The 9,939-nt window shown below is 41.3% G+C and overlaps 1 protein-coding gene across 5 annotated transcripts in view; it reads left to right on the forward strand.

The window, feature by feature from the left end:
- Dph5 (diphthamide biosynthesis 5) overlaps positions 1–9,939 on the forward strand; it is a 29,812-nt gene extending 19,873 nt beyond the window's left edge. For 4 of the 5 annotated variants that reach the window (XM_028856302.2, XM_037207033.1, XM_028856301.2 and 1 more), the window contains exons 5-8: positions 1,997–2,117; positions 5,360–5,399; positions 6,999–7,102; positions 9,305–9,939. In XM_028856302.2, the coding sequence (XP_028712135.1) occupies positions 1,997–2,117; positions 5,360–5,399; positions 6,999–7,102; positions 9,305–9,516 (477 nt within the window). In that variant the 3' untranslated portion in view covers positions 9,517–9,939. The remainder of the gene's footprint in view (positions 1–1,996; positions 2,118–5,359; positions 5,400–6,998; positions 7,103–9,304) is intronic. The other variant, XM_037207035.1, reaches the window with a different exon arrangement.

Below are 9,939 nucleotides of genomic sequence, written 5' to 3' on the forward strand. Positions count from 1 at the left end.
GGTGTACCTGTCCAGGTCGGAGGTTACCTGCCTTGTCAATGACCAGGCAGTTAACCAGAACCACTGTCCTGGGTCCAGAGCCTTTGTCAGCTTTTTCATGAGGGCCAGAGGTCCGTTTGCTTGTCACTTTACACCTGTGCCCAGAATAGTGCCTGGCACATAGTAGGCACAGATGTATTCATTATTCGTTGGGTAAATTTGATTGTCATAGGACAGCAACTGTAACAATCCCTTTGCAGAGTTAGGGTTCTCCCATGAAGTTGATCCTGGGGAATGTAGTCTAAGAATCCTATCTTAGAACTCAAAATGTATTTGTCACAGAAATTTTCCTCCCCAGGGCAGGAAGATACATGACTGAATACTTGGAGCAGCACAGCCTTGGTACACTGTCTTGGTGAACACGGCTGCTGCAGAGTAGCATGACTTCTCTCTGAAGATGTTTTGTTCGGATAACTTTCAGATGGGCTTTGAGAATAAAGCTCCTTGAGGTAAATTGGAGTCTGTAGCATATTAGGGACATGAACCGTCCTTTTAGGACTCAGAGATGCTGTGATGACTGTTAAAGGTTTTAAGACCTTGGTGTACAAAGCCTGAGAACTATTAGCTGCTCTAGAGGAGTAGGGATGGATGCCCGAGGGCCCCACCTTTTCTTGCTTCCTTCCTGTCTGTTTCCTGGCACCTCTTGCCACAGCTTCTGAAACTGAAGTGAGAAGGAAGCTTCACTGCAGGAAACAGCATCTCCGGTGCCCAGTTGAGACTTGTCTCTTCCTTTTTCACACAAGAGCACAGGCTTAGGAAAGTAAAATGACTTTCTAACCTGTGACAAGTTACTAGATGTGGCATTTCAGTGTCTATACATTCCTGGTTTCTTACAAGTTGTATCGAACTGTTTAAATTGAAGAATTAAATCATTCTATAACTTTAGTATTGTGCTTTACTGTACTGTTTTTAGAAACGGATCTCTTTTATACAGTGCCTCTGCAAAAGCTATTATAATGTTAGCATGTAACTTCAGCATGTGAACAGTTTTCATGTGTCACTTGATCCCCACAGCTGGGGCAGGATAGATGGTATTGGCACTTTTCATGCACAGCCAGCAGGTTAGAGCCAACCTGCAACACTTGACTGTTCTTTGCATAAGCTCTGGAGTTGGGCTGCAGTGGACTCGTGCAGCTTCTTATTTGTAGTGACAGGGACCCCTGGGTGAGACGGTGATTTGGGCAAGGTCCTTACTGTCGGACTTTGACATGAAGGACAGAGATAATCTTGTTAAATTGGGAGGGTATGGCTTGTGAGTAGTAAATAGCAAGAGTGAGTATGCAGTTTGTGGATTTTGTTGAACTAAGATGACAGATAAGAACATCCCCTCAGCCGGGCGTTGGTGGCGCACGCCTTTAATTCCAGCACTCGGGAGGCAGAGCCAGGCGGATCTCTGTGAGTTCGAGGCCAGCCTGGGCTACCAAGTGAGCTCCAGGAAAGGTGCAAAGCTACACAGAGAAACCCTGTCTCGAAAAACCAAAAAAAAAAAAAAAAAAAAAAGAACATCCCCTCAGACCTCAGTTTGTGTATTTATTTATTTTTCGCTGTGTGACCTTAGGTAAGTCAACTGATCTTTCTAATAAGGCTTGGTAGTCTTATCAGGGAAGCAGAATATTAATCTTTTGACACTTGTTGTGAGTGCTGAAAGCTATTTTTATTTCTGTGCTTTTTTTTTTTTTGAAGATTGTTTTTTTTTTTTTTTTAAGTTTCTAATTACGTATATGGGGGTGGTATGTTCATGTGAGTCAGGTGCCCATGGAGGCCAGAGGGGTCAAATCTTCCTGGAGCTAGAGGTCGGAGTGATTATGTGCTGCATAGACTTGGGTACCTGCAACTGTAGTACTAGCTCTTAACTACTGAGCTTTCTTTCCATCTGGGTCATCAGCTCTACTTCATAGCTCTTGACCTTTGAAATAATAGTGATGGTTGTATCATTAAGTAATGTTTTCTTTTCTAGTTGTACAAGTTTGGAGAAACAGTTTCTATTGTGTTTTGGACGGACACTTGGAGACCAGAAAGCTTCTTTGACAGAGTGAAGAAGAACAGACAAAATGGCATGCACACTTTGTGTTTGCTTGGTAAGCATCAGGAAGCTTCCTTAATCTCGTGCAGTGAATTGTCAGACTTCTCTTGTGTTCATTTTGTGATAGAATTCCAACTGTTCTGTGAATAACTCAGCAGAGAAAAGAAACAAAACAAAACAAGGACACAGGCTAGCCACTGTATACACACAGCTCTTTCCTGTACTCTCAGCTTGAAATACCACATAAATCCTGTGTTCATGCTCAGACTTACTGTTCCCTTTTAGAACCTATAGATCCTTTCCAAGAGTCTGTATTTACAGATTTGTCCATCGTTATTGCAGTTCAGCAGACATGTAGTGAGCATTTATTGTCTTCACCAACCATTCTGCATCTTCTAGGATATTCACTGTCAGAATCACAAAATAATACTTCTGAAAGATACTCCAAAGATCATTTTGTTAAAATCTATTTTGCAGATGATAATGAAATTTGAATAGTTTCCCAGTACCATTCATTTAACTGTTAACACAATAAAATACAAATGGCCCATTGTTTCCAGCTCCCCATTGTACTATCCTGTCCAAATTTTACTTCCTGCTTAACATACAAAGGGCTGGGACTGCTTTGTGCAACAAGATACTAAATAGTACTGAGTTTCAGATGGACTTGGCTTTGCCTTCCAGCAGAGACCGGATTTAACAAGTCCTGTGTCTAAGAGCCTCTTCTAGTCTTACGTGTTATAGAAAGGAACACTAGAATCAAATTGTCACTTTCCCCTTGAGGACCACAACATAGCTGACATCTTAAATTAACCTTAAAATGACACTGAGAGTTGGAACCAGAAGACAAAATCCCAGTGTCTATGCTTATGAGCTAGAAAATATTGAGAGTAACTCTTAGCCTTTGTCTTCATACTATTAAATAAGAATAAGCCATCTACCTCATGGGGTTGTTGAGAGTAGTGCTTCTCAAACTAGTTTTGGTGGTTTTTTAAAAATTATTTTGTATGTATTTGTGTGTGTATGCATGTGCATGGCACAGCACATGTTTGGAAGTCAGAGGAACACTTGGAAAACTTGTGCGAATTAGTTCTCTCTTTGCACCATGAGGTCCTATGGATCAAATTACAGTCATCCGTGTAAGGAATAAGTGGTGTAAGGAGTAAGTGTTTATTTGCTTAGCCTTTTCACCAGCCCCCAGTCAAAAGTTGATCGGTTTGGCTGTTTTTGTGGTGGTGGTGGTGGTTGAATAACAATGGCCTCCATAGACTGATGTATTTGAATGCTTATTCACCGGGGAGTGGAACTTTGGAAAGGATTAGAAGGACTAGGTGTGGCCTTGCTGGTGTGGATGTGTCCTTACTGGAGGAAGTATGTCACAGAGGGTGGGCTTTGAGGTTTCAAAAGACCATGCTAGACCCAGTGTCTCTTCTTCCTGCTGCCTGTGGATCAGGATGTAGAACTCTCAGCTACTTCTCCAGCACTGTGTCTGCTTGCATGCTGCCATACTCCCAACCATGATGATAACGGACTAAGCCTCCGAAACTGTAAGCAAGCCCCAATTAAGTGCTTTTTTTTTTTTAAATAAGAGTTGGTCATGGTGTTTCTTCAAAGCAATAGAATAGTGACTAAGACAGTTATTGTCTTATTTTATTATTTATTTATGTATGGAGTGTAGGGTGTTAGGCTTCCAAATTCTCAAATCATAGATTTCATCATTTAAATTAGTATGTAGTGTTGAATGTCTGCTATGGGCTAGGGATTAGGGAGCAAAAAGCATGGTAGGAAACTGCAAACAACTTATAATTTATTTAGAGGTAAGATTAATATATGTGATATAGTCAGAAGTTAGTAAAAGAACATTAGTTACATAGATAGTTCTAAGAACAAAGCATTAGAGTAGAAAGGAAAGTCTGTATGAAATAATTGGAACTTATGGCTTAAACAAAGTTTCAGGTGGGCTGGAGTAGGTTGTAGGAGACCCACGTCCACATATTCAGTAGACATCTATGCTTTGCATGTTTTACAGTAGACAGGTTGCATTTTACAAGTTCAAGGTGAATGAATTAATGCAGGAGTTACCTTAAGTATTCAAGACTTAAAGTAAATTTGACTTCCATTACTAACTGCATTGGAGGCCATAGTTTCAATAACATTCATTTTTATATGTACCAGACAAGTAGAACTATGAAATGATGATATTTCAAATTTCAGAAATACTTAAAAACTAAGTGCCATAGACATTGAAAAGCAGATATAAAGTTTACCATTGTTATGGTTTCTAGGTAAACTGCTTAGTATTCATCAATAAGAGAAGCTTTTCCTATCCCTCTAGTAAGTTGGAGAAGTCTGTCAGTGACTCTTGAGTTGTACCGTATTATTTCTACAAAAACAAACTCTGGCTGAACCACTCATGAGGCTGTACAACAGGAAGCAGCTGTTGCCCTTGTGTGAGGTTCCTGGAACACACAGAGCCAGTTGGCTTTCACCATTTCCCCAGCAGTTCAGCTCAGCAGCCGTGGAGTGAACTGCACAGGACCACGGCTTTGTCATGGTGCAGTCAGACTTCTCCAGCACAGAGACTGAATCCGCTCCCTGTGGTGCCCAGTGTCTGGCAGAGAGCTCTGAAGCCCCGTTACTACAGTAGTCATTCGTTATTATAGTATGTCTTACCACTGTAAGAAAGCTAACACTTCTCTTCAAAGTATGGTAAGAAGCTTTGATCCCAGCACTCATGAGGTAGAGGTAGGTGGATCTCTGTGAGTTCAAGGCCAGCCTGGTCTACAGAGCGAATTCCAGGACAGCCAGGGCTACACATAGAGAAACCCTGTCTCGAAAAACAAAAAGACAAGCAAGAAAACAAAAATCTTCTTTTAAACTTGGGTTTTATCCTTCAAGGCTTTTATAGTCTGATGCCTGAAAAATAAATGAGTGTACAAATAGGAGTACAAGCAGACATTTTGGATGAGTCTATGCAAATTTCCAGGCAGAATTTAAAAGATTCTGATTAGTTAAGTGCACATGGCAACATCATCTAATGCTTTCCCTCATCATCTTCTCCAACAGGAAACTAGATCCCAGTTTGTTTTCTACCATGGGGGGGGGGGGGGGTTTCGCAGCCACAGGCTCTCGAAGCTCTCTAACCTTCGTAGGAAAGTAGTCACACACAAGTGTGAGCAGAGACACCACAAACCTGGATCAGCATTTAGGGGCTCTGGAAAGATTTCCAAAAATGTGTGTGATCCCGAATGGAAGCTGAAGGATTGGGGTAAAAGAACTGTCCTTTCCTCCCTACAGATATCAAAGTGAAGGAGCAGTCCCTGGAAAATCTCATGAGGTGCGTCCTTTCCGTTCCATGACGGAAGTCCATAAGTGCTTCAGTGAGCCGAGGCTAATGATGGATGAAAATGAGCCTTCGGCCCAGTTACTCAGTGAAAAGATAGAGCCGGGTGGTCGGGTGAAGGTAGCGGTAGAGTTCATAGAGCCAACTCCGAGAGCAGTGATGGGCATTTAAAGCCGCCCTGTAAATGTGGGTGGAATGAATGAATGAATGAATGAATGTGTTGTGAGTTCAGAACCTTGGGCTTACATCTGACGCCTACCTCTGGCTGCTGCTGCTTTGGGGTCACTTCCCCCATGTATCTGTGTTGTGGGGGGGGTTCACTTCTCCCATGTGTGAGAGCAGGGGGTGGGGGGCACTTCTCTATGTGTGAGGACCGGGGCAGGGGTGAGTCACTTCTGTGTGTGAGGCCCCGGGCAGGGGTGGGTCACTTTTACCATGTGTGAGGACCCGGGCAGGGGTGGGTCACTTCTCCATGTGTGTGAGGCCGGGGTCCTCTCAGTGAGGCAGTGTGCAGTACAGCAGTCCTACCACACATGGTGATGAGCACTGGAAATGTGGCTGGTGAAGCTGAAGAACTCAGGCTTCTTTTAACCTTAGACTAATACTTACAAGACCTTTAGGTTGTCTGGGACAACTTTAATATGTAAATCTGTTTTTTAAATATATTTTATTCATTGAGACTTTCATACATATTTACAATATGTTTTAGTAATGTCCTCCCTCCAACTTACCCTTAAAAATCTATTTTTATGACCATATATTTTATATACATGTTAAGTATTTCTGATTAAAACTTAATGTGCTGAAAGTGCTTATCAGATTTCAAAGATTTGGTATAAAAGCAATGTTTAATACTTATTTGTGAATTAGGTATTCAAATATATAATATTATTGGGGGATATTGGGTTAAATATATTCACCTGCTATTAAAACTAATTTTGCCTCTTTAACTTGCTACTGTACTCTGGGGTTTTTGAGATTGCACTGCGCTGTGCTTCTGGACAGCATTGACTTGCAGAACTGTAGATCAGCAAATGATCAGTGCAGACTGCAAGTTTCAGGAGCTTACCTTTTTGTTATGATACTCAGTAAACTCGCCAGGCTTGCCGGCATTCGGAAATAAACATGTTGCTGTCAAAGATTTTCAGATCTTGACAGTTTTCTCAGAAGAAGAAGTAAAAAAGATACAGGAACATATTAATAAAAAAAAAAAAATGGCTAGCCTGCACTAGGCCCCAGCAACGTGAAAATAAAAACAACCGGTTCACCCAGGGTTAGACCGCATTGACACAGTGCGAATTACATCTGCCCGAGGCATCACTTTTAGTAAGCATAACTTTGATCTAGACATGTATCTTTGTCAGAATATTAATCTTGCCATCATTTTAGTGTCATTGAAGATGGCCAAAATAGGACAATAGAAAAATCTTAAGAAACTCAGTCGCTGGACCCATCCTTGGTTTAGACAGAAGTGGGTGTCACAGGAAAACTGGAGAGTGGGGTCTATGGCTCTCGGTGTACCTGGGGAGTGTAGCGTCGAATGCCATAGTGATTTCCGGGTAACAACAGTGATGTCCAGCTTTACACTTACAGGGGAAGGAAGATCTATGAACCTCCTCGATACATGAGTGTGAACCAGGCAGCCCAGCAGCTTCTAGAAATTGTTGAGAATCAGAGAGCACGCGGGGAAGAACCAGGTACTCAGCGGCCTCCTGGGCTGTTTCTCTACAGAAACATACATCACCACATACCTGACACTCGCATACCACACTGAAGCAGGGTCAGGGTTTTGGCCTTATTAGGTATGTCTTGTATTTGTTTTCTAATTTTAAGTCCCACAGAATTCAAGTTATACCAAATGAAAAATAATTGAGTTCTTTGCAGTAAAATTGTCATAATTTTAAGTTTTTAAAAATGAAGACTTTTAACCATATGGTGGTGCACACGCCTTTAGGCAGACATCTGTGAGTTCAAGGCCAGCCTGGTCTACAGAGCTAGTTCCAGGACAGCCAAGGCTCTACAGAGAAACACTGTCTTGAAAAAACAAACAAAAATCAAACCAAAACAAAAAAAGACTTTATAATATATTACATATATATATTACTTAACACATATTATGTTACTTATAATTAAGATTTTATGTTAACATGATAATGTATGAATATTTGATAAAATAGAGAGCTCCCATTTTAGTTCTAATCAATATGATCTATCCTACAAAAGTACATTTATTCTGCTTTTTCCTCTGAACACTGAAATATAGAATAGTTTTCTTTAGGATAAAGACAAGAGTTTATCTTACACTCCTAATAGGTAGACAGAGCATGCGGTATACAATAAAGTGGATCTGGACAGTAAATGTTTACTGACAACTTCTTAAATGTACCTGTCATATTCTGTTATGGGCACTGTCTTTATCTAACCTCTAGTAAAAACATGCGTTAAGGCACTTTTGAGTGATCATTTTATAGTTTCAAGTCTTTTTTATTTTCATTTATTTTTTAATGTGTGTGCACACTTGCCAAAATGTGCACATGGAGGTCAGAGGACAACCTTCAAGAGGCAGTTCCCCTTTCACCACGTGGGTCCCAAGACTCGGGCCATCAAGGCTGGGGCAAGTGGCTCCCCTCCTGAGCCATCCTGCTGGCCCAGTCATAGTTCATCTCTACTAGTGGCACTGAGTTCCTTGCGTGCCCTCTTTGCCTTGTGTAAATCCTTGTCCCATTTCTTTTCAAGTCACTTTTCAGTGAGAAAACTTTCTCAACTAAAGGATAAACCAGTGAGAAGTCAGCTCTTCAGCTGTAGCACCAAAGTGAGTGATTATGAAAAGATAAATGTGAATCTTTATTCTGAATTTAAAAGCCTAAGTATGTAGAAATGATTATTATTTGTTGTGGGCTTTATAGCTTACGAAGTACTCTTGTACTCATTGTATTAGCCCTCACAACTACCACTTAAGAGATAAAACAATTTTTTAAAAAATTGGTTTGTCCTATAACTAATTAGATGGCTGAGCAGAAATTCACATCTGTGAGTTTTTCTTAGTCTCCTAATTTTTACTGTATCTTGGTCAGTATAAATGTACCTCAGAATTTATTTAAAATAGAAGTGTGTTGGGGAAGGAGGATGGTTCACTCTTTAGTTCTTATGGAATGTGGTGGTTTGAAAGAAAATGGCTCCCAAAGGGAGTGGCACTATTAGGAGGTGTGGCTTTGTTGGAGAAAGTGTGTCACTCTGGAGGCCAGCTTTGAGGTCTCTTGTATGCTCAAGATACTGCCCAGTCTCAGACCACTTCCTGTTGCCTGCGTGATAAGAGTCTCAGATACTTCTCAGCACCTGCATGCTGATAATGAACTGAACTTTAAGGGAGCCACCCCAATTAAATGTTTTCCTTTATAAGAATTAGTGTGGTCATGGTGTCTCTTCACAGCAATAAAAACTCTAACTAAGACAAGGAAGATCCAAGTTAGGTTCCTAGCACCCACCTTGAACAGCTCACAACCACATGTAATTCTGGCTTCAGGGGATCCAACACCCTCTTCTGCCTCCATGGGTGCCTACATGCACATCTATACACATACATATGCATACACCAACACACACACAAATAATAAAGATAAATCTTTATACTATGTGTGAATCATAAAGATGTTCACTTAGAACCTGTTTTAAGACAAATGTTCTGTCATTATGTGTAACATATAAGCGTGTAAACCTTTGGAATTCTCAAAAGGTAAAGTCACTGGTCTGTAGTGAGTAACTAGGGGGGTTTCAGATGTTCAGGGCAGTCTTCAGTGTACTTGTACTGATAGTTCTGAATGTTGAACAGGCAGAAGCACTTGCCCAATTGACCTGCGGTATCTCTCTGTCTCTCCCTCCCCTGCCCCTTGTTTAAACAGCAATCACTGAGGAGACACTCTGTGTTGGCTTAGCCAGAGTTGGCGCTGAAGACCAGAAAATTGCAGCGGGCACTTTACAGCAGATGTGTACAGTGGACTTGGGAGGACCATTGCATTCTTTGGTCATCACAGGGGGTACCCTGCACCCACTGGAGATGGAAATGCTAAGTCTTTTCTCTATACCGGAATCCCAAAGTATTAATGGACTCTGAAAATGGACATTTTCTGTTGTCTCACATTAATTTCAGTTCTGTTGGGTGTGTGGTATTTATATGACAAATGGCATGGGTCTGTCATTTATCTAGAAAGTGTAACAGAAGTGACAAGAGGAGGCAACAAGAGTTGATCCAGCAGCGTTGGCTTTCCCGCAGCAGTTCTTCCCCCTTTCATCATCATGACTGTTGCGGCATTGGCTGGCTACTCACCAGGGTGTACACATGGAGCAGATGAAGCCGGAAAGTGTGGCTGGACATCACACACAGTTACAAGATTTTCATAGATGGAACCCATCAATGCAAGGAGGCTGGTTCAAGAATAACTGAGGAAACTGGAATGTGAATCACCTAAACCCGATTTTGAAGGGATAAAGAAGCAGGGAGTAATAAGTAAAGCAAATAAAAGCTTGCTAACTATTC

Source organism: Peromyscus leucopus, chromosome 6 (assembly GCF_004664715.2).
Source record: "Peromyscus leucopus breed LL Stock chromosome 6, UCI_PerLeu_2.1, whole genome shotgun sequence".
Taxonomy (NCBI): Eukaryota; Metazoa; Chordata; class Mammalia; order Rodentia; family Cricetidae; genus Peromyscus; species Peromyscus leucopus.